General features: G+C 44.1%; 2 protein-coding genes across 2 annotated transcripts; one reads left to right on the top strand and one right to left on the bottom strand.

Moving 5' to 3' along the window:
* The first annotated feature begins 694 nt into the window (after nucleotides 1-694).
* Nucleotides 695-12,992, top strand: fbxo46 (F-box protein 46). Its single transcript, XM_005926569.3, has 3 exons — nucleotides 695-1,138; nucleotides 7,958-8,538; nucleotides 8,674-12,992. Exons 2-3 carry the CDS (start codon nucleotides 8,071-8,073, stop codon nucleotides 10,504-10,506), a joined length of 2,301 nt encoding a protein of 766 aa, XP_005926631.1. The 5' UTR covers nucleotides 695-1,138; nucleotides 7,958-8,070; the 3' UTR covers nucleotides 10,507-12,992.
* Nucleotides 12,976-23,925, bottom strand: slc5a2 (solute carrier family 5 member 2). The gene is made up of 15 exons (XM_005926571.3): nucleotides 23,795-23,925; nucleotides 23,652-23,723; nucleotides 21,563-21,667; nucleotides 21,390-21,449; nucleotides 21,202-21,306; nucleotides 21,005-21,110; nucleotides 16,896-16,976; nucleotides 16,189-16,418; nucleotides 15,323-15,458; nucleotides 15,016-15,123; nucleotides 14,764-14,914; nucleotides 13,922-14,090; nucleotides 13,617-13,832; nucleotides 13,398-13,530; nucleotides 12,976-13,311 (listed from the first exon to the last, which is right to left on the bottom strand). The coding sequence occupies exons 1-15, from the start codon at nucleotides 23,879-23,881 to the stop codon at nucleotides 13,097-13,099; spliced, it is 1,974 nt and encodes a 657-aa protein (XP_005926633.1). The 5' UTR covers nucleotides 23,882-23,925; the 3' UTR covers nucleotides 12,976-13,096.
* Between the last annotated feature and the right edge of the window lie 12 nt (nucleotides 23,926-23,937).

The raw sequence follows: 23,937 nt of genomic DNA, 5'->3' as shown, positions 1-23,937 counted from the left end.
GCAAAAGATACTGACCACTATAATACACAATCTATATTTATCAGAGACAGCATTTAATTATGTGTGTGCATTATGGGTGTGTGAGAGTATTTAAATATAGTAGTGAGTAACAGCCAGTGCTGCTGTGAGTTTTATTTACTTGGACACACCTACAGCTTTTGGAAGATAAAATGAAACTTTAATGATCCCTGTAACCAAACTGGGTCACTGCGGCACAAGACAGTGTTGGAAACTGGGTATAAAAATGGAAACAAATCAGTCAATTTGGCACAACATTGTTGATTTCAGCTTGCGGAACATGATTGTGAACAATGAGATGTGTCGGATAACAGCAGGAGGACTTCCACAATGGAAATTTAAAAAAACAAATACAAACAAATTGTAGAAGATATGACAATATGCAAATGATTATCTAGCCAAAAAATGAAAAATGCTGATTTGGACATATTAAGTCACAGAAAGTATAGAAAAGGTGCAGAGTGCTCGTCACGGTGAACGTCACGCTGGTGTGGAATGAGTGGAAATGTGCCTATATGGATTTTCCCACCTGTCTTTGACACAGTGACCTTTTGATGTTGCGTTTTTACAGTGTGGTCCAGTGTAGAGAGCGTGGATGGAGCGGGGGGGTGCAGGGGGCGGCAGAGGGAGGGAGCTGTGCATACGCCATATATGGGCACACCACCGACTCTGCATCGCTATTGGCTGCGGGTCTTATGCAGCTGCTTGTCAACAAGATGGCCTTCCTCATCTCGCCGTTTTGACACTGATTATTTTGGTATCCCCGAGAACATACCGTAAAAGCTTGTGTCACTTCTAAATAGATAGTGGTCGAGCGGCTGTTGATATTCCTAACAAGGCCTACAGTCAGCTAGACTGTGTCCAGAGAGCTGACAAGCACGCCATCCTCGTTGGCTGCCACCACTAAGACAAGGTTGATAAATAGAAAGTAGCTGCTGGCTAATGACGACGTTAGCCTGCGAGTGAGCTAGCTTAGCTACGTGGACACGGATAGTTAACTCGTGTCACCTGCATTTGACCAGACAGACTGATCTGGTTGGAGCGAAATTCAGCGAGGAGACACTTGTCATCGACAGCCTGTTGGTTAAGAAGGTTGTCTGCTTCAGTTAAAACCACTGAGGTAAGCCAGCTGCCAAAATACAACGCTCGGGGTCTTTTTTTAAAAAAAATCGTAGCTTGCTAGCAAGCGCTGTCATGTTATTATGCAGGTAAGTTGTGCTATTCAGCTAGCAACCTTGGTAGCTACTAACCGACCTGTTTGCTATGTGTGACTACTCATTAATAATCTATATGAAGTATTCAAGTCTGTAGAAGATTTTTTAGGTTACCCTCGACGTTAGGTTATGTTAATTATTAAAGTGTTGGAAACTTGGCCAATAAGGTGATGGGATTTTTTACGTTACTACGCCGCTGTGTAAGCTAACTGTTTGCTGCTTGCTCAGCCAGCTACTGGATTCCCAAAGACATTGAGATGATAACGAGCATCAAATGATTACAATAATAACAACAACAAATAAGAGTATTTGTTTCTGGATGGTGTTTTGTGATGCCCCACTTGTTGGTTGAGAGTGTGGAGAGTTTGGCAGTATTTCAGCTAGTTTTCGGAGTTGTTTGGTTACCTTAAACACAACTAGGAAAGGTAAGGGATAACCTGCAGGCCCCCGAGAGCGAAGACTAAATACTCCGTGGCACAAATATCTAGATATATGCACTGCGATAGAAAATAAAATAAACTTCTCTTTCATATAATGTTGTTTGTTTATAAGCCCATATGAAGAAGTCTAAAGGAAATCTGTTTTTGTGACTAACTTAAACTATTTTAAAAAGTCCATCTTACACGGAGTTCAGTTTGATGTGATTTTGTTTGCGAGTGTTTGATTTGCCCTCCTCCTTTCAGATGTTCAGTTGGATAACACTGTTGACACAGTGGCCTTTGTGATTGAATCAAAACTTGCATCACAGTCTAATTTGTGATGTTTCAGCACAAACGTGCAGACACAGACGCAGTGAGTCCTGCAGTCCACTCAGCCACACTCCCCAGGTGTCCAGACAGAAAGCCTGCTCTCACGTAATGTTCCTGGGCAGACTGCTGGAGCAGTGCGCTCTGCCCTATTGTTGTGTTGACAGTTTGCAGCAAAGCTGGCCTGCTGGCTGCTCGTCTGTTGCATTGTCTTCATGCAGGGAGGGAGATTGAGCTAAGGCTTTTTGGCATGCTTGGGTCCCATCATTCGTCAGCTTTTGCCCGTCTGGCTGAAATGCTGTGAAAAAGAGAGCGGGAGAGCTAGAGGGTGGTTGGAAGGAGTTTGAGTTACTCTCACTCAGTGTTATTCAGGCTGACTTCTTTGCAAAGATGGCATTAGACCAGGAGCTGACAGTCTTAAAGGGAAAAACAGCAACACCATCTTAAGTTAAATGCTTTGGTTCAGCATCTGCTAATCCGCCTCGTTAAACCTTAAATTAGAGTTTACAGGGGTGTAGTACACTGTGTGTTCAGAACTGTGCTCACCTGGTGAGAGTGAAACTGCTCTTCATTTGTATAGGGAAATGAGTCCCTCCAGCAGAAATGGAGTTTTGATGTAAAAGGTCAAACCTGCAAATTTGTTCTAACAGCAGGATTTTGCGAGCAAATAAATACCTTTTTATATGTGTTGTGTGGAGCTATATTGTGTAAAACATTTGCTTTTGCAGTTGTGTAGTTGATATTTCTTCAGTAGGCTTCAGTAGCACCATCATTGCATGAGATGGGGCAGTAGCTCATATTGTCCATGTCATACCTGGTGTTTGCATCTAGGCTGTGGAGTTCGGTGTGTACTTTCTACATGCGCCAAGTCATTATTGTTGTTTTTATTCTTTTTTTGTTTATTTGGCAGTTTGTGTATGTAAACGCACAGTTAAAAGAATTGGTGGTATCAGTCGCTACATTTGTTGGGACAGGTTTGGAGGGATTAGTTTGTTACAGGATGCGTAAACCCAAGCTTTTATTCGCAGCAACTGGCTCTAATGAATAGGGAATAACTTTCAATTGCTGGTCAGTCTAGTACAAAATATTATAACTGAAAGAGAAATTAATCTCCAGCTTTGTCTAGGCCTTGATGTATAAAAACAAAACAGGAGTACACCTTCTCTCACACATGCTCTTTATGTGCAGACCTCAAGTATACACAAGTCCACGCATATACGTTTGTTTGTTTTTTTTGAGCAAACTGATTTTAAGATGAATTTTTAATCATCATATTTATCACTGTTAGTTTTTACAAACATGGCTAAATAAACCAACATACAACTTGCTATTCACAAAGTTCATTACAAATATTACAAGTAACATATTATGAATTTAGGTTTATTATACAGCTGCTGCTGCTTCTTATTCTTGTGGTGGTGATAATTATTGAGGATAGCTTGTAGTGAGTGCTATAAATAGCTGCAGCAGTATATATTGGTGTGCTTTTCTTGTATAAACTGATGTGCTTTTGCCTCTCATTAGTAGTGTGGCAAAAAAGACTACTTTTAAAGCTAAAAATAGGTGTATAGCACAGCCAATAACATTTGAGATTTATACATTTTTACATCTTGACCCACAGCATAACAGAATAAATGTGTAAGCTCTTTTCTTTGTGCATACTCTTAGTTGAGTTGTGAATCAATTTTTATGAGTGTTCTGCATTGTACTGCAGTGCACTGTAATGTGGCCCAATAACACAAATGTAGACTGAGAAGGGCAATAATCATGGGGCATGATCATTTGAGGATGTTGAAATACGATGCAGTGTGTCATTTGCAGTTTGTGTCAGAATTGTTACACCCCTGGAATAGTTAAGATGACAGGTTAACTTCAGAGTTTCATAATTGACTAAATCACCGTCATAACGAAATGAATCACCTTCATATCTCTATTATCTCCTTAAAGGAAGAGTTAAACTGGTCAAACAACTAATGTGTTGTCATTTAAATGTATATACTTATTTAGCATACACAGACTGGAAATTGCTGTTCACCTGGGCTGTCTGGTTGCATTCGTGTTCTGATGTACTATTAGTCAGTCATCTGACAACAGATGCAAGGAGTTATGCAATATCAGTGGAGCTGCCTGTTAAGCTTTATGGAAACGGAGAATACAGTGAGTGAATACAGAAAGCAGGAAGTAAAAGAATAGACTTGCTTAAACCCAGAGGAGCAACCTGGCTGAGTCCCACTGCTTGCCAGATTTTCATAGAACTGAGCAGTTTTGTTCTTTGCCAGTGCCAACACATCCACGAATAGAGAAAGAGGGTTTTCTCCAACCTTCTTTTAATTCTGTTTTTTGTTAGTTTCCTTATAGGTAAGAAAGTAGAAGGAAAATACAAAAATAAAAATGTGACTGTTTTTTGTTTTTGTTGGTTGTGTGTGGGGTTTTTTGTATTTAAAAAATGTTTTTAGATTTTTATTTTTTATTTGCCATTTTTATATTTACAGGAATGTAGGAGCTATAAAGTCTGGTCTGCAGTTTAAAGTGGCTGATGTGTTGCGTGTGAGAGACTTCATAATAGATTGCTGCTGTGGGCAGGCATTCTCTCTTCTGACGCCTCTTATTATGCCATCCAGTAAGGTATGAAAGATGGATTGCTTGCAGTGAGAATAGGGAGAGAGAAATGGATAAAAAGGCCGAGAATAAAAGCGTTCAATAGACATCTGTAAGGGGTCGTGGAGCGAGGCAGGAAAAAGGGCTCGCTAGCTTTTTTTTTTTTTTATTTTATATATTCCTCACAACAGTATAATCTCAGCTCTTAGCCGTGTTGTTGCTGTGTGATTATAGAGGAAGCGTTTGAATTGGTTCACCACACTGTGTGGGCGGTGTTTGGTTTTTGCACCTCTCTGAGCTATTCCATTAGTCCAAATGTACAAAGCACCACCCATCCAGTGTGTCAGACGAGAGGCACAACCAACGAAAATGGAAAGCAGGGTTTGGTAAAAAACAGTCATACAGTAAACAGGTCTTCAATTAGCTGTGTTATCAGGCAAGGTAGGTTCGAGAACTGCCAACCACTCTAGTTTATGTGATCCATTAAAACACACCCTGTATGAACTTACATGGCCATTTCTCCTTAGCAGTTGGGATTACAATACATAGATGATCACCAGCTTTTGCACAGTGCCAACTTGTTCTATCTGGGAATATTTATTATGGCCTGTAGTAGAATAATCTCCCCTGTCACCCTTTCTAAGAATGGGTGGAGGAAATCGCAAGAAACATTAATCATAACTGAATGAAAAAGGGTGGATGCAACCTCAGGAGAACAGTGTATGACGTAGATGAACTTCAGCACCAAACGGGTACTGTAGCAGTCAATCAAAAGTTAAACACAAAGTTAATTACAGATAAACAAAGCTGCTTTTTGTGAAAACCTCACTGGAGCGAGATCTGAGCAGACACGCCACACAAGAAGCAAGAGAGGGCTCAGTTGTTGATATCATTTATAGTATGACAACTAGACATGTCAACATGGTGTTCAACACAGCGAGCAGTTGTTACTGCTGTTGTCTCATCTTGCCATGGCTGTAAAAACTTCTCATGCAGTGTAGGGCTGTCACAAACGATTATTTTGATAGTCAACTAGTCACCGATTATTTTTGCGATTAGTCGACTAATCGGATCCTGCGTCCATTGGGCGTAAAACGTACAGCTTATTGCACCAGCATGCGTCTGCTCTTATATATCGTTATTACTCTTCAATCCTACTTATTCTTGCATCTTTTGGGATCTTACAAAGCTTCAAACGACATGTTAACTATTAGATTAGTCGACTAATCTTTAGAGTCTTCACATTATTTATATAGGGGTCAGGATGTCCCCGTCAACATAGTCTGACAGTCGTTTTTAACAAAATATTGCCATTTGTGAAGGGTCAGTGAACGAATCAAACATGATTCAAACTACATTTAAGCTGGGGTGGGTGGTCAGTTTTTACATCTGTATTTCTGTGGTTACAGTCAGGTCTAGGGCTGCTCGATTATGGCAAAAATGATAATCACGATTATTTTCACTGAAATTGAGATCACGATTATTTGACGATATTTATTTAACCCTTTAAGACCTACTATAGAACCAAGTCCACCAGAGCTTATATTATTTTTTTTACATGTTGTAGTGCCATTTGTGGGAGCATTTCAAGTTGCTATACATCAATACAACTGTTATAGCCCATATTTTAATAATATGTATGCATTAAGTCCATAGTAATTACATAAATTGCAAAAAAGTGCAATAAACTACAAAAAAAATTGAAAATCGCTTTTGTTTTGTTTACATATATTTCTACTTGGAGAAATTTAAGAGGTTTATCCCTCAAAACTTTAAATACAAAAAAGTTGCAAAAAATAGTTTACAACAACAGGAAATTTATTTTGAGTGTCTTCATAGTTTTATTTTGGAGATACAGCAATTTTTATATACTGCAGGAAAAACAAAAAACAATCCTATGATGCAAATTTGCAAAGAAAACAGCATGTGCATCATTTCACTGTGGGAAGTGTTACGAACAGCTGATAGGAACGGCAAAGCGTGTTTCTGGAATATTATGTTTTTGTTCCTGCAAGCGCTTTTTATGCAATTTTTGCAAAGCTATATGTGGAACGAAACCGTGACCGAGGACAAGCTGATGGCATAAGATGTAAGTACAACTCCTCCGGTTTCATATGCAAAACAAATTATTGCGCTAGCTTACACGGTTCAGGTTCTACAGGGATTTTAAAATAGTTACGCAAAACGGAGCGTGCTGCTCTGACCGGCTTTAAAGGGTTAACAATGACTTTAAAAAATAATATAAAATAGTGTGCAACACCACTGAAGTTTTGTTTTTTTTTTAAACTCTCTTTTCAACCAACGGCAGTCACTCTCCAAATAACTTCTGCTTAGCTTTCCGAGCTTCCTTCGGGTCCTCTTAATCAGCGGTCTCCAACCTTTTTTGCGCCATGGACCGGTTTATGCCCGACAATATTTTCACGGACCGGCCTTTAAGGTGTCGCGGATAAATGAGGGAGGGGCTAATAATCGGCTCAGTCATTTTTAATGATCGTTGAAAGCCCAGATCGTAATCGTGATTAAAATTCGATTAATTGAGCAGCCCTAGTCAGGTCTGCTTTAACAGTTTAAACATATTGCTTACGACTGACAGATGAGGTGTAATTATTCAAGCTGTTCTCAGATGTCATGGACACTTTCAGGTTAGCAGTGTGCCGAACATGTTGTTCTGTTGCCACTTGTTCTTTAAGTGTGCCGGCACGTTCCTGGCAGTCCATACAGCTGGCATAGCTGCTGATGCAAAGCATGCTGGGTGGACTAAAGGCTTTCCCTCTTAGCCTGCAGCATACGCTCCTTGGCAGGGAGAAAAGGGTGAGGACAGGGAAAAGGACTACAACAGTTTCACTACTAACCCGCCTTCTCTGCTGTTTGCTAAAAATAGATCCATCATATGCCTGCATGCTCCTCCCTGTTTTGCCTTCTATTAAGTCCTCTTTGAAGCCTGGAGATGCAGAGGGAGCGGGGGAGAGAGAGGAGCGTCCATTTGGCTCTTTTGTGTTCTGTCTTTCATCCCTTTCATCTGCAGGCCACAGACCCCAAACCTGAAATGGAATCCCTTTAATTCGATTTTAGAGGCTCCAAAGCAAGTGAGATGATCTTGATGCACAGTAGCAAATGTAACCGCTTAATCAGGTTTGGCCAGAGTAGGAGGCAGACCAGTTGTGATTAGTCCAACAGCAGTAGGATGATTGTTCTCACCCGTTTAGCGGCGCTGAATGTGAACTCTGTGAATACTTCACAGCAGCTGTTGAGGACAGCCCTAGTTGGCCATTGATTATCTGACTTGATCTCAGCACTGATGAACACTGGCGAACTGCAGTTTAACTTTTTCTCTTCTTCTTTCCTCTTCTACTCCCTTTTCCCTCTATCCTGTCGTTGTAGGTTGTATGCCCAGCGCCCATCAGGTTGGCTCTAGGACAGGGAGCCGACAATGAGAGCTCCGGGTGTTTGCTGGCCAGTGTAGATGCCGATATGCCACGGTGGTCCGCATCCTGATGGACCGAGACACCTTCTCCCATATCCGGCTGTGGTGCCCACGCCCCTTTGGCACCTACTCCCAGAACAAAGCTAGGAATCCAGGCTCAGGGGGGAGTGGTGGAGGTAGTGGTGGTGTGGCAGGGTCCCCCTCCCTCTGCAAGTCTGAGCCCTCTTCAGGTGCCAGAAATGAAGATGTAGGGATGATAGTGGGGGTGCAGGAGCAGAATGGAGAAGAGGAGGGTGTGGGTTCAGAGAACACTCCACCTGAACCTGAGCTTGACTCCAGCTCCCTCACACAGAACCAAGCCACTCAACCCCCTTCAGCCCCTCCTACACCACCCTCCTCTGGGTCCCAGATGGAAGATGGCCGTGTTTTGTTAGACACCTGGTATGTTATTAAGCCAGGTAATACCAAGGAGAAGATTGCCTTCTTTGTTGCGCACCAGTTCAGTGGAGCTGGACAGCCTAGACCCAGTGCAATGAAGGTGAGGAGGTGAAACCGTAAAGAAGTATTGTATTTATTTATTTTGTAGTTATATAATTGTTTTTGTAAGATATTTTAGTTAGAATTGAGACAAAGAGCTAAAAAAAATTTTATTTTTTATTTTTTTTAAAAACAGGTCAAAGGTAACTGGGCGACTGACTGCAGTAAAGCCAAAAGGCGGAGGCGATGTTCATCCTATGACCCTCCAACACGCTCCCAAGCCTCAGAGTCACTTCTCAGCAATGACCCCTCCCTTATACCTCCCAGCCCTGATGAACCACAGCTGGGAGGGGTGAATGAAACGGACCTGCTTTCAGTCGCAGAGATGGTTGCCTTGGTTGAGCAGAGGACTGCCATGGCCCTTCAAGGGATTGTGGGTGTTCATGGTAACCAACACCACCACCAGCCCTCTATTACCACACAGAGCCCGGGCCTTACCCACCACCAGCACACTCTCCTGCGGGGCACAGTGTCAGACCCCTCTCCTATGGTTTTTGTGTCAGACAGTTCCAGTGGTCAACCCTCCAAAGAGGTCCAGAAGTCGTCGTCTCCCATCCAGACAGACCAGCAGCTTGAGGAGCAGCAGCAGGAGTCATTCAGGGTTGCCCAGGCCATTGCGCACTTTGAGTCCCAGAACCTGGAGAATCAGCTTCATCTGGGCCCTGGTTCTGGAATAGAGTCCTGTAATCAAGACAGGGGAAGGGAGTGTAGGAGAGGAGGTGAGTCTGGTACGGTAACACCTCCTCCACCCCCCAGCCACAGTCATGGAGAGGTTAGGATAGCTTTCAGAGTGTCAAATCTGGACCCACGGTCTCAACTGGAGCCAGCTGGCAGGTCCCGCTGTATGTTTATGAGCTGTGGTGGTGGGAGTAATCAGGCAGCAGCCAGGGCCAAAGAGAAAATTACCTGTGACCTATACCAGCTTGTCAGTCCCTCATCAAGAGACCCTAGTAGTCTGCTGCTTGCTGCCACAACTGCTACCCCGAAACCAGATGGAGACCTCCATCACCCTGACAGGCCGGCCTGTGGCAGCCCAGACCCAACCCAGGAGCTCTCTTCTGGGGAGAAGAAGGCTGTAGGTGTAGGAAGGGAGCGAGTGACTGGTTTCCATGTGGAGGTGGTGGTGACAGGTGCTGTGGATCAGTGTGTGTTTTATGGCAAGGACAGTACAGAGAATGTGCAGGAGGAGACTGTATGTTTTGCTATGCCTAATGGGGGAGGGGGCAGTGGGGGTGTTGGAAACTCTACTGATCCCTCATGTGACGATCCCCCTCCTGGACAGCTCTTTTTCCTTCAGCCCCCTCGGGCTGAGGAGGAGGATGTAAAAGGAACGGGCCCTGTCAGTGGGTCAGGAATGTGCTCTTTGGACTGCGCCAACAACAACAGTCCTGGGGCAGGGGTGGCAGTGGGCTCAGGGGAGCGGGCGACCCGACCAGTCTCTCCTAGCGTTGGAGAAGACTGTTCAGACCCTTCACTGTGTCGCCTCTACCGTCACGTTTCCCATGACTTCCTGGAGATCCGCTTTCAGATTCAGCGACTCCTTGAACCTCGACAGTACATGCTACTGCTCCCTGACCACATCATGGTCAACATCTTCAGCTACCTGCCAACGCGCTCGCTGGCAGCCCTCAAGTGCACCTGCCACTACTTCAAGGTATTGATTGAGACATATGGGGTGCGGGCTGTGGATTCACGGTGGAATCAAGACCCTCTCTATAGAGATGACCCCTGCAAGCAGTGTAAGCGACAATATGAGCGCGGGGATGTTTCTTTGTGCCGTTGGCACCCCAAACCTTACCACCATGACCTGCCTTATGGACGTTCCTACTGGATGTGCTGCCGGCGTACAGATAAGGACACGCCAGGCTGCCGTGTTGGACTCCATGATAACAACTGGGTCCAGCAGCCTGCTGATGGCTCTCAACCCATCCGCACCAAGCGGGAAGACAGAAGGGAGGAAGCTAGGTAGAGAAGAAAGGGCACACCTCACATATACCAACTCTCATCTCATTCTGTGCACCTCCTTCTTTCCCACTCTCATCTGATCAGAGGACAAACAGGAACAGAGAGGATCAGCACTCCAGGACTGTTTTGTTTTTCTTTGCTGCAGCACTCCTTCCTCATACCTGCCCTCAGTAGGAGGTGTTTCAGTGGTAAAGAAGGAAGAGAGGTGTGTCACTCTCCTTGCCTTGTTTGTTTTTGTTTTTTGAAGCCCTCCAGAATCCCTCTCTCCCCCACTGTGCTCCAGAGTGGTCACTTTGAAAAGTTTCCATACCAGGGTTGGGTCCCCTACTGCTGCTGTTATTCAACCCTTTTTCTGCCTCTTAATCATTCGGGTTCTTGTCTAACTCTGCACATGGTTGTTAGGTAATACATGTGAAAACTTTGCAGTGTATTTGATTGAGATTAGCATTCATAAAGTGACGCATAAAAATGTAATGCCCTAGAGCCTGCTTATTATTATTATTATTATTATTATTATTATTATTATTATTATTATTCCCAGAACTTGTTCTATGTTTCTGTGTCGTATCACAAACTTCCATGTTTGCTGTACAATGGTGCTTCAAGGAATGAGCTGTACCGAGTCCAACAGATGTAAAACTTTTCAGTGGTGGAATGTTCAGCATTAATATAGAAATGTGATTGTATAAAGCAAACTTGATTTTTTTTTCTTTTCCGTTGTACAAGGTTGCCATTTGTACCTGTCCTGCACCATGCATTTCTATTTTCTGAATGTGCTGTAATGTTGTACACGTCGATCAGTCCCCTGATAATGCTGCTGAAATCATTGCCTGTGTCACTGATGTTAATTCTGAAATAGCCATTGGTTAATTACAGGCACAGTCTCTGCACACTGGCTGAGACTGAGATTTTGGGGCCGTGTCATAGTTTCAGATTGGACCCTAACCTCGCTGACCAGCCATAAAGAGGAGCCACTGAGAACTTTCTGGTTTACAGAGAATCATGGGAGATGAACCTGATTAAGTTCAGGGGGATTGAATTGGGGGGGAACTTGATGTCACTTTGGAAAGGCCTGATGTCACTTTGTATGGTTTGATTGACTTGGTTGTTTGCCGTTTTTTTTTTTTGTTTTTATTTTTTTGTTTTCTTTTGCTGTTTTTTTGTGTGTGTGTGTGTGTGTGTGTGTGTGTGTGTCAGATTGTTTGCTGTTGTATTTGCTTTTATTTCGAGGACTGAGTTCTCCCTGTACCAGTCTGTCACCCTACTCAACCTGCAAAGATTTATTTTTAAGTATTCTATGTTTGTTTTAACCCCTAGCTCTCTTCCTTTCTTCCACCCCCTCCGTCCTCCGATCTGGCAGAGGGCAGTGTTTGCCAAAGCTGTCATTCATGCTTTGAAGTGGGTTAAACCAACTACCACACGCCGCAGAAACTCTCCACACCAGCTTCCAGCCTTAAAAGCCCCCCTACCTCTTACCCACCCTGCAGGAGACTGAGGCATCAGATACCTCACAGATGATCAAGAGTATTGGGAGTCGCACAGGACCCTGTAAGTGGCTAGATTTCAGATGCTCAACAGACTTCATTCAGCTCTTCTGGATCCACCCAAAACTCTTAGAGTGGGAGTGTAAGATGAACAGTGCCTGGTGACTGCTCTGACTCTCCATTCTTAGGGAGGGGAAACAAAAAGCCACCTCCTTCTCTCCCTCCGCCTTTCTCTCTCTTGCTTTTACACTCCCAGACCCCCCCCCCTCCCCCTCCCCGCAAGCTGACAGACTGGACATTAAAGAACTGATGTGATGAATGATGCTGAAACTCTGCATGGAGATGGGAAGGTGGTTGGATAGTTATGGGAGACCTCTGTGGGTTCCAGATGTGTACAATGCTCATGGGAAATATCTGCTTAAATAAAAACAGAAGTGATGATTAAAACTGGAAATCTGAATCACTACCTGGTTTGTGTGGTGTCTCAACAGCCAAGTTACGATTACAAGTCAATCTGTGTCCCTGCATATTTATGGAGTAATATTAGAGCCGACTCGATTATTGGACACAATACAAACCACCTTTTTCCCTCCCTTGAAACTGCTTTTAACGGAAAAACGGGAGTGAAGATGGGCACAGTATGAGCACACATGTTGTTGGGTGGTATAAAGCAACTCCAAACTTTCCACTGATTTTCTTTTTTTTTTTTTTTCTTTTTTTTCTTTTTTGAGACTGTTTTAAAGGAGGTTAGAAAAATCTTTAGGCTTTATTGAGTTAACTTCTATTAGAATTCAATCTTCACACCTTTCGAGATCGACCTGTGATTGAATCACGATGTAACCGTATACAGTAATGGCATTTTAACCTGATAAAGCATTTTTCAGACTGTGCATTACGTATGCTTTTTAAAACTGGACAAAAGTAGAGAAGGACCATGCTGTGTCAGAATGCAGCATGGTTGTATATTTGCACGTGCACCTACTTTGAACTGCTTCAAAATAAAGAAAATAGCTTAAGTGCAGTGACCAGAGTTTGCCAACAGATGGCAACACTTGTATTTATTTCTTGACATTTAAAAATCCACTTTCATTAAGCAACATAATGACTCTGTCATGCATAGTATCCCCACATGAAAACTGCTACAGCCATCATGATGAGAGCGTTGGCGTCCACGGCGTTCTTCCACACTGGGTCCTCACTGATGTCGGGCATCTGCACCGGTTCCTCAGGTTCTTCTTCGTCATTGGTCGGGGAGGAACTGCCACCCTGGCCAAAGAACTGTTTGATAAGTTGGCAGATCCCAGACTGCTCTTCCTCTTCAGCCACTGAAAGGGAGAAATAGTTTGTAAGCTGCTTTAGTGAGTGTTTGTTCTGCTTTTCTCCATCACTGTGATTTCACTTTGTTTCTTACCTGCATCGCTTTTATTCTCCCTCATCCTCCTGCTGGCCTCTCTCCTGGCCCTCCTGCCTTTTTCCTCTTGCTCCCAGTCCAGATCTTTTCTCTCCTCTTTGGAATGACGAAGGCTGAACACCAGACGATGAAGCTGGAAGGCATGTTTTTGTCATAAGCATTTGATAAATAAGGCCTTATTTTGGCCCTCAGTGAATCAGTGCTGTGTAAATCACTTACATGCTGGTCATCTATTGGCTCACTGCAGCAGCTGACCAGCAACACAAGCGCTGAGGTACAGAAGAAGAGGATAATGGCAAAGTGGAGGTAATGGATCCCACACACCAGGTAAGGGCAGCTGGAGGGGAAAATACAGCTGCCGGTACCAAACCAGAACTCAAGCAACATCCGACACAAACCCATCAGCAGACCACAAATCAGGCCCCAGAAGGCCCCCTGCAAGTGGAGGAAGATGAGTGTTATGTCATATAACTGTGACTACACCTGGTGTTTCATCGCTGTAATGTTGGCAGACGATGTCTCACCGTTTCATTGACCCTCTTAACAAACACAGCCAGGAGGAAGACGGCGGCGATAGGGGGAGCCAGATAGCTGGAGACAGACTGGATGTAATCAAACAGCTGACCGCTCTGTGCCGCCTGCACCACCGGGATCCAGCAGATACTGACAGCTACAATACACAGAACCCAGACTCTAAAGACCAGAGAAAATATGAGAGTTTGGTAAATCAGTCCATATCAGTTCAGTTTTATAAACCTCTGCTGTTTATATTACTTTCCTATGAAAGGAAATGAAGAACTTCTTGTATGACGACTTCAGCAAAGTGTAATTCTTTAAAACTCTACTGCTTGTTATTTAACAAAAGTTTCTGACATGTGCATTATTACAGTGTTAGATGTTCATATTAAACATGTTGTCACCTCTTGGCCAGGACTCCCTTGAAAAAGAGGTTTTTAATCTCAATGGGACTTTTCCTGGTAAAATAAAGGTTAATAATAATAAACATGGCCATAGTTTCAAATAATAAGGTCAGTGTGTGTGCAACAAGTTCTTTTTGGTTATTTCTCTACTCCTGGTTCATTTTGACGAGCAAAGTAAGAGCAGATATTCTTAAAACGATCATCTCAGGGACGCTGCTCTGGCTCCAAACCTTCAATTTACGAGGGGCTGCCAATCAGTAGCAGCAAGTTAGCCTACACGGAGCTAGGGTGATGAACAGAAGGGCCGTCCAGTATAAGATAAATACGATTATGTTAACTGTGGCTAATGCAGGGTTACTCAAGCAGAGTCCAAGAAAAAGGACCTCTTTTTGGTTATGCTGGTTTTCTGTAACATTGAGTGTTACAGAAAGCATGCTGCACTGTACCTGCCTACGACGATGAGCTCACGCTCAGTGGCCTGTGGTCTGATACGGGTCCAGATGTCCATGGTGAACAAAGTGCTGCTGCTGTTAAAGATGGAGGCCAAAGAGGACATGAGAGCAGCCAGCATCACAGCCAGCATCAGACCGCGCAAACCTGGACAAAAGCATGACAGGAAGCAGAGCAGGGGTCATGTAAGGCAAAAATAACCATCTTCTTTTTTTTTTTTTAAATGTAGCCAATAATTGTGTCCTTACCATCCGGCATTATTGATATCACCAGTTTAGGATAAGCTATATTGGAGCAGCCCACCTCAGTCCCACAAATGTTCTTGCAGAGTTCAGGGACCACACAGCCAACCTCATCTATAAAAACACACACACAACGTTCAGACACATCACCTGCCTACAGCAAGTCAAGCTTACAAGCGAGAGTTCAAAAAGCTTAATGGAATTATGGTCTTGGATTTGAGATGAGTCACTTTTGACGATTCTGTCTCAAAAGAGCCAGGCAGGTTCATAAGGATGCAGTGTGCACCTGCCACTACTAGTGTAGCCCACAGACCTGGGTAGAGAATCCTGCTGATCATGCCGGGGAACACCATGAGGAACATGGGCAGTAGTTTGAGGTAGCCGCACATGATGCAGCCGGCCTTCACGTCTGTGATGCTGCGAGCTGCGAGGCACCGCTGTACAATCACCTGGAGAAAGACACAGACTAACGATATGTGCCTAAAGGTTCAGACATTTGCTTTAAAGTAGCAACTGTTAATGCAGTAATTCTGCAACTTATGGGCCTTATTAGTGTAACACAGCATGTGAGGATGCTTTACTGGGGGGCAAATGGAATACTGGTTTGCTAATGTGTTTTTCTTTCATCCTTCACCAGCTAGACTATTTTTCTGTATTGTCGCACTCCATTGGTTCCTCCTCCTCCTCCTCCTTGAGGACAGGAGCCCTTGTACCAGGTTATCAGCTTGACTTGAGTGTATCGTAAAGACAGTTACAGCAGTGTATGTGCGCTGCAGCTGGCTCCACAGTGTAGCGATTTACACATTCGACTAACAAGCGAAAGATTCTGGGTGGAGACATGAATCCCTTTGGGGTAATGCCAGGAAGGGAATAAGACTGTGAATATAAGAGTAGGTTCAAAGTAGGTTCTTCTGTGAGCTGCAGTAAGCCTCTCTGAGTCAGCGGTAGTGTCCGCTGACTGCATAAACAGAGAAGTTGAGAGAAAGGCTACAAAGTTTGTCTTCAACTATTGATTTTTAAGAACTAAATTACTAATACTGGTAAAGCGTGCCATTTAAAGTTGTAACTCTGAAAACATATGTTGCTGTATTTCACCTTTTATGGTAGTTGAAGCTGTTAGAAACTGGCTGAACTCCCTGGCTCCCCAAACCAAAGTGCTTCCACTGATATAAAAGTCACCTGATCTGTACACCAGTACCAGATGCCCCCTATTGGAATCCCAATCAGCACCCCGGGCCAGGGCAGGTCCCCTGCAGCTGGGTCTCTCAGCAGGTTGAAGGCGTCCGCTCTGGGGGTGTAGCAGTGGGGGGAGATGTTGTAGCGGTGGGGTTCCAGGGAGGTGAAATTAAGCGGCGTGGCGGAGCTGTATTTATTAAGCAGAGCGCTGTAGCCCCCGACTTTAGCAAATGCTAGAGGTGAGAAGGAGAAAGCATGAGGATAATTTGTGCTAGGACCCCTCCCTCTAAGGCTGATGATGCTTAAAACACACTCAATTTCCCAAAATCTCAAACAGGACTCTTGCTTGTGTGTGTAAGCGTGTTGTGTTTTTACTGCTCAATAGTCCAGAACTCTCTTGTTGTGTCAAACTGATATCCTAACTGAAGACATGAGTCAGCTGCTGAAGCAGCACTAACTGCTCGGAGGATTAGTTAATATTCTACACCAGTACTAGACTGTGATTTCAAGACGTTTTTGTAAAGAATGGTTGTAGAGTCAGCGAAAGGTGTGGTGGGGTTGCATGTCTGCACTGTCAGCACACTGTACACCTCTACTGTAATGAAGTCAATGATTGCAGACCCTGGTTAACGTCTTTCCTGTTGTTGTGAAACTGCTGGGGACCCAGGTGTGACCCGCGTGTTGTGTCGTGCTGCAAAGATTGGACTCACAGAAGCCGGTAAGGACAAAGGCCCCAGCAATGATGACAAAAGTCTGAACTGTGTCGGTGTACATCAGCGCAGCCAGCCCACCTGGTAAGACACACACACACACGCACACACACACACACACACACACACACACACACACACACACACACACACACACACACAGAACTACACTGATATGGAAAAAATCTCTGCAATATTTTGTCAACGTAAAGTTGTCAAGAAATCAGAATATAGGACCCTGATATTATTTTTTTTAGTCTAATGGGGCGAATTTTAGTATCATTGCATTCTGCAAAAGACCTTTCATTAAACCCTCTCTGCGCTGTGGTTGCACTCATCTTTTAAACTCTGTAAGCCAGAGCTTTTCCTACAAACTACAGGTCTCCCTGGTGATATCACTATAGCAACGTAATAGTTATATGGTTTCACATGTGTAAAGTTAGTGGAGTAGACCTTAAATAAATAACTATTTCATCCCCTGCTAAATTTGGAAGTTTGCTAACTTGTAAAGAAATGAATGGTCTCTAATTTTTATGGTAGTTTCATTTTAATGGAGAGAGACAGAATATGAACTCAAAATAGATTTAAAAAATTAAATAAATGTTAAAAATTGATTCGCTTGTTTTTGAGTGAAAAAAATATTTGTCTTGTCTTGGTAGCCGGGGATCGGTCCGCCAGGGCCTCCGCTCCTGGCCGCCGTCCGACTCACATTGCACCCAACCCCTACAGTGCCTCCTGCGGGTGGTGGACGTGCAGGAAGATGGGCCCACATCCCTTTTTCGGGCTGTGCCCGGCTGGACCCCATGGACTAAGGCCCGGCCACCAGACACTCGCCCTCGGGCACCCTCCCTGGGCCTGGCTCCAGGGTAGGGCCCCGGTAACCCTGCTCCCTCGATAGTCTTTTCATACGGGTCTTCTGAATCGCTCATTGTCTGGTCCCTCACCCAGGACCAATTTGCCATGGGAGACCCTACCAGGGGGCAAAAGCCCCCAGACAACATAGCCCCTGGGATCCCTGGAACACACAAACCCCTCCACCAAGATAAGGTAGTGATTCGCGGTTTTCGTCCTGGTCGCGGAACACTGGACCAGCTCTTTATCCTCTCAAGGATACTCGAGGGCGCATGGGAGTTTGCCCAACCAGTCTACATGTGTTGTGTGGACTTGGAGAAGGCATTCGACCGTGTCCCTCGGGGGGGTCCTGTGGGGGGTGCTCCGGGAGGCCCATTGCTACGGGCCATTCAGTCCTTATACGACCGTTGCAAGAGCTTGGTCCGCATTGCCGGCAATAAGTCGGACTCGTTCCTGGTGGGTGATGGGCTCCGCCAGGGCTGCCCTTTGTCACCGATTCTGTTCATAATTTTTATGGACAGAATTTCTAGGTGTAGCCAAGTGGCGGAAGGCTTTCACTTTGGTGGTCTCAGGATCTCATCTCTGCTTTTCGCAGATGATGTGGTCCTGTTGGCTTCATCAGGTGATGGCCTACAGCTTGCCTTGGAACGGTGCGCAGCCGAGTGTGAAGTGGTGGGAATGAGAATTGGCACCTCCAAATCTGAGGAAATGGTCCTCAGCCGGAAAAGGGTGAGGTGCCCACTCTGGGTCAGGGACGAGACCCTGCCCCAAGTGGAGGAGTTTCAGTATCTCGGGGTCTTGTTCACGAGTGATGGGAGAAGGGAGCCGGAGATCAACAGACAGATTGGTGCTGCGGCTGCAGTGATGCGGACGCTGTACCGGTCTGTTGTGGTGAAGAGAGAGCTGAGCATAAAAGCGAAGCTGTCAATTTACCGGTCGATCTACGTCCCTACCCTCACCTATGGCCACGAGCTGTGGGTAGTGACCGAAAGAACGAGATCGCGGATACAAGTGACAGAAATTAGCTTCCTCCGAAGGGTGGCTGGCCTCTCCCTTAGAGATAGGGTGAGAAGTTCGGCCATCCGGGAGGGGCTCAGAGTAGAGCCGCTGCTCCTCCACATCGAAAGGAGCCAGTTGAGGTGGTTCGGGCATCTGACAAGGATGCCCCCTGGGCGCCTCCTGGACAAGGTTTTCCGGGCATGTCCCACCGGGAGGAGGCCCCGGGGCAGACCCAGGACACGCTGGGGAGATTATATCTCTCGGCTGGCCTGGAAACGCCTTGGTGTGCCCCCGGATAAGCTGGAGGAGGTGGCTGGGGAGAGGGAGGTCTGGGCTTCTCTGCTTGGGCTTCTGCCCCCGCGACCCAGCCTCGGATAAGCGGAAGAAATGGATATTTGATCCCCAAGCAAAACAGGACTTAGTACAGCATGAAGAGACCCTTGTTGTCGAACACGTCTCTTATACTTGGTCACCAGGTTGGCTCACATCTCAGCAGGGTCCACTCCTCTTTACGGAAACTCTCTAAATCGTTTTGGCTTCTTGGCTGCTGCTTGGCCACTCAAAGTTTCATGTGGCTCCACAGATTTTCTACAGGATTGAGGTCTGGAGATATGCAAAGTCACTACCTTTCAATGGACTGAAGTCATCTTGTACCCTTAGCAGAAAAACAGTTCCCAAGCATTGATGTTTCCACCTCTATGCTTGACTGTGAGGATGGTTTTCTTTGGGTCATACTCAGCATTTCTCTTCCTACAAATATGGTGGGTTGAGTTGATGCCAAAGAGTAGTGTTACTGATGGTATTTTTAGTGACTGTGGTCCCAGCTGCCTTCAGATTATTAACAAGCTCCTACCATAGAGTTTTGTGTTGTTGTGGAATTTTCTATTAAAAAAGTCTACAACAAGGTCAGCTGTGGTCAAGCTACACTGCTCAAAAAATAAAATAAAATAAAATAAAGGGAACATTTAAACAACACTATGTAACTCCAAGTCAGTTACACTTCTGTGAAATCAAAATGTCCACTTAGGAAGCAACACTGATTGACAATCAGTTCCACATGCTGTTATGCAAAAGTACAGACAACAGTTGGAAATTATAGGCAATTAGCAAGACATCCCCAATAAAGGTGGTGACCACAGACCACTTCTCAGTACCTATGCTTTCTGGCTGATGTTTTGGTCACTTTTGAATGCTGGCGGTGATTTATCTCTAGTGGTAGCATGAGATGGAGTCTACAACCCACACAAGTGGCTCAGGTAGTGCAGGTCATCCAGGATGGCACATCAATGCGAGCTGTGGCAAGAAGGTTTGCTGTGTCTGTCAGCGTAGTGTCCAGAGCATGGAGGTGCTACCAGGAGACAGGCCAGTACATCAGGAGACATGGAGGAGGGCAAAAAACCAGGAGCAGGACCGCTATCTCCACCTTTGTCAAGGAGGAACAGGAGGAGCATTCCCAGACCTCTGCAAAATCACCTCCAGCAGGCCAGAAATGTGCATTTGCTCAAACGGTCAGAAATGACTCCATGAGGGTAGCATCAGGGTCCAACGACCACAGGTGGGGGTTGTGTTTAGAACCCAACATCGTGCAAGTCGTTTGGCATTTGCCAGAGAACACCAAGATTGGCAACTTCACCACTGGCGCCCTGTGCTCTTCAAAGATGAAAGCAGGTTCACACTGAGCACATGTGACAGAGTCTGGAGATGCCATGGAAAACATTCTGCTGCCTGCAACATCTTCCAGCATGACCAGACCAAAACAAAAGGCTATACAAACCTCTACAGTGAAATCTTAAGCACCTAAATCTAAATGTAAGAAAAAATTAGAATTTTCCCCATTACAGTGTTGATCCACCTCCTTTCTCGTGATCTATCCCTGACATCCTTTTACAACTCTTTGGTCTTCTCTGTCTTTGGTCTAGGCTATCCATATGGTGAGGGACAGCCAAATCTCTAGAAGCCATAATTCTGGCTGGGTTGTAGGGGATCAAATACTTATTTCATGTACTGTATAGACCAGGGGTGGGGAACTCCAGGCCTCAAGGCAGGTGTCCTGCACTTTTTGGATATCACCCTGGGTCAACACACCTGAATCAAATGATTAGTTCATTACCAGGCCTCTGGAGAACTTCAAGACTTGTTGAGGAGGTAATTTAGCCATTTAAATCAGCTGTGTTGGATCAAGGACGCATCTAAAACCTGCAGGACAACGGCCCTTGAGGCCTGGAGTTCCCCCACCCCTGGTATAGATCCTACCATACCTGTAACAGTGTACAAAGCTGTTATTAACAGAAGGGCGATGACAGCCACGTAGATATTCCATCCTAACGCCTGCTGGATAAACACTGCTCCTGAAAACATATCCACCTGGAGAGAGACAGAGATTGAATGAAGAGAGAAATACACACAATAGGGACAGTTTTTTTTAAAACACGTGTGCACTAATGGGATCACTTACTGAGATCTTAGTCAAAATGTACAGTAACAGTGAGATAACTGACAGGTAGAGGCTGATTCTGGTCCCACCAAACCTCTTCTTCAGGTACTGAGGCATCGTGATCACCTGCCACAGCACAACATCTCATCACACCAGTGAATGGCTACACTTTATGATGCCTGAAATACAGCACAGGCTAAACTTCTTACCCCGGCTGTGAGGTAGACAGGTACAAACAGCCAGCCGAGCAGCAGCACGATAAACAGAGCCTGGCACATAAAAACGAACAACACACAAAAACATGCGACATATTTAGACCTTCTTCCAGTCACTTGTTGTCATTTACAGTGTGTTTAATATAGGCAAATAAGGTGACTGTTACACTCCACTCAAACCCTCCAACGGCGATGCCGCCAGCCGCCCCGGTGCCTGCCAAACCAACAAAGTGACCACTGCCGATGTTGCTGGCAAACAGAGATGCACCAACCTGCAAAAACCACACGAGATACCGATCCAGCAAAATTACAGGAGCTTTTAATAAATAACTGATCATGAAATTAATTAAACTGGCATTTCAAAGGCTTAAAATCATGAAAATTATTGAATATTTGGTCATTTTTGCCATGAAGGTGTTGAGAGGGAGAGAGAGAGAATTTGAGATCTGGCACTACATAAAAAACAAAAACTAATTAATGCAATCAAATGAATTTTGATGCCCGGGACTTCTGCTTCGGGCTCTCTACATACACTTGATGCATTACTCGACTCTTCCTCCGCACAAAATGGACTGGTTACTCCAGTCAGAGGCACTATCACAGGAAAAGGCGAAAGAGATCTATGAAGCACGCAGAAAACGTAACAGTAAAACGCAACACTGACACTGCAAGTAAGACAAGAGAAACTATTTCAATGTGAATTTGTGATTGTTACAAGTGAAACAGCAAAACCAATAAATATTCTCTTCACTGCAGTTTATTTCTATGAGATCATTAGAGGTGTTAAACTTTAAACTTCATATGTTTAAACATTACAGGTTCCTGTACTGTAACGTAATAACTGTGCTTCATTTGGTGTTGTTACTAGGATGTGACTCAGCAGTTATATATACAGTACTGTGCTAAAGTTTTGAGGTACCCTTTATTTCTTTATATATTTGCTAAGAAAATGGGAAAACATGCAAACATAGAAACAATATATAAGGCAAAAACAGAGTTTCTATCCAGGTATGCTTTTACTATACTGGCAGTGTGTTTGTGATCATTGTCATTCTGAAAAACAAAGCTGTTGTCAATCAGTTATTTTCCAAATGGTTTTGGATGTTGGTTCAAACTCTGACGATATTATTCGTGTTAATAATTCCCTAAAACCACTCACAGAAAGCCAGCTCCAAACCACGACAGTGCCTCCATCATGCCTTGCAGATGAGTGTAGACACTCACTGTTCAGAGAGATACTGTACGTCTCTGATAGGTTAAAGAAATGCAAACAAATGGTGTGCTTTATGACAGGCTGCTAGTAACAAAATGCCTAAATATACAAAACTGGTTCCTCTCTTGAGTAAAGTGTCTTTTTTATGCTTCATAGATTCATATTTTAGTAGAAGGACTGTACTGAAAATGAGCGGGGGGGAAAAAACCAGCCAGTATATTAAAAAAACTTTTAAAGACCTTCAGAAAACTTGAAAAACTATTTCTTAAGGTAATGTTAAAAACTACAAGAAAGTCTGGTGACTTGGAAGAAAAATATCCAGAAACGTGGCTCAAGACTTTTGCACAGTTCTGTATAAAACCTATTCCTTCAACAGAGTATCTGTATAACACTTAGAGCTTACTTTGAATAAAATAATCAGTGAAAACATGGAGCTTAGAAACTCAGAACATAACCTGCTCCAGATCAGTTTGTGATGAGCAGAAGTTTCCATGGTGCTCTAGCCAGAGAAAGAGAGCCACTTCATTAATCTCACTTTTTTGCACAACCTTCAGGCCAAAAAATACAACTGAATGAGAGAGAATGCAACAGGAAAAGAAAAATGGACACATTCAGACATACAAATGTTTTCAGGTCAAAATGCAAATAGTTTGTGGCGCATTTTCAATTTCAGAACTGATGATGTTCGGTTGAAGCCTCATATTCAGAAATTTAGCATTTTTCAATGCAGGAGTGTGCTCATTCACAATCACTCACATTTATGGGGGATTATTATTTGATATACTGATCATGTTTTAAGATACTGCAAAAAGATTCTATGCAGATTCAATATTTAAAAATCCAATAACGATAGTATCGTTTTTATGCATTGGCTATTTATACACCGCCTTTGGATAAACCGCAAAGTATAGCACAACTGTTTTAAAATTACTTCAAACTTTGGTATTTCTGTGCAGCGCCTATTACTGGCTGATGAATACAGTGAAGATATTAAGCCAATAACAGTTTAAAGTGTACATTTATTGTGTATCTACTGAACTCACCGGCCACCAGGTCATGGTACGACCGGCCAAGAAATATCCCCCAACTGTCCCACGATTGGTCCGAAACATGGACTGGGACATGGAAAAGTGCGTAAACATCAAAGATGATCAGAATAATCAGGAATTCTCTAAGGCACACTTACCCAGACGCCAACACTTATCACCACAATGAAATATCCAACAATGATGGAGATGTCTGCTGGATTGCTGATGGTCACCTTGTCTGCCATTGCTCCACTTGTACCTAAAAACACTCTAAAACTTGACTTGATATGATTCCTTAGAG

The sequence above is a fragment of the Haplochromis burtoni genome, unplaced genomic scaffold (genome assembly GCF_018398535.1).
Source record: "Haplochromis burtoni strain Fernald_Lab_line unplaced genomic scaffold, NCSU_Asbu1 Contig_94, whole genome shotgun sequence".
NCBI classification, from domain to species: Eukaryota; Metazoa; Chordata; class Actinopteri; order Cichliformes; family Cichlidae; genus Haplochromis; species Haplochromis burtoni.
The sequence above is the reverse complement of the archived record's forward strand: the minus strand, read 5'-3'. Positions and strand labels throughout refer to the sequence as shown.

What these genes read in the sequence shown, in the direction of transcription:
- fbxo46 (XM_005926569.3), top strand. Translation starts at nt 8,071, where the DNA reads ATGGACCGAGACACCTTCTCCCATATCCGGCTGTGGTGCCCACGCCCC. An exon ending in CTAGACCCAGTGCAATGAAG is followed by an intron (nt 8,539 to 8,673) that starts GTGAGGAGGTGA and finishes TTTTAAAAACAG; the next exon opens with GTCAAAGGTAACTGGGCGAC.
- slc5a2 (XM_005926571.3), bottom strand. Translation starts at nt 23,881, where the DNA reads ATGGCAGACAAGGTGACCATCAGCAATCCAGCAGACATCTCCATCATT. An exon ending in GGTACTGGTGTACAGATCAG is followed by an intron (nt 15,459 to 16,188) that starts GTGACTTTTATA and finishes GTCTTTCTCCAG; the next exon opens with GTGATTGTACAGCGGTGCCT. An exon ending in GATATCAATAATGCCGGATG is followed by an intron (nt 14,915 to 15,015) that starts GTAAGGACACAA and finishes GCTTTTGTCCAG; the next exon opens with GTTTGCGCGGTCTGATGCTG.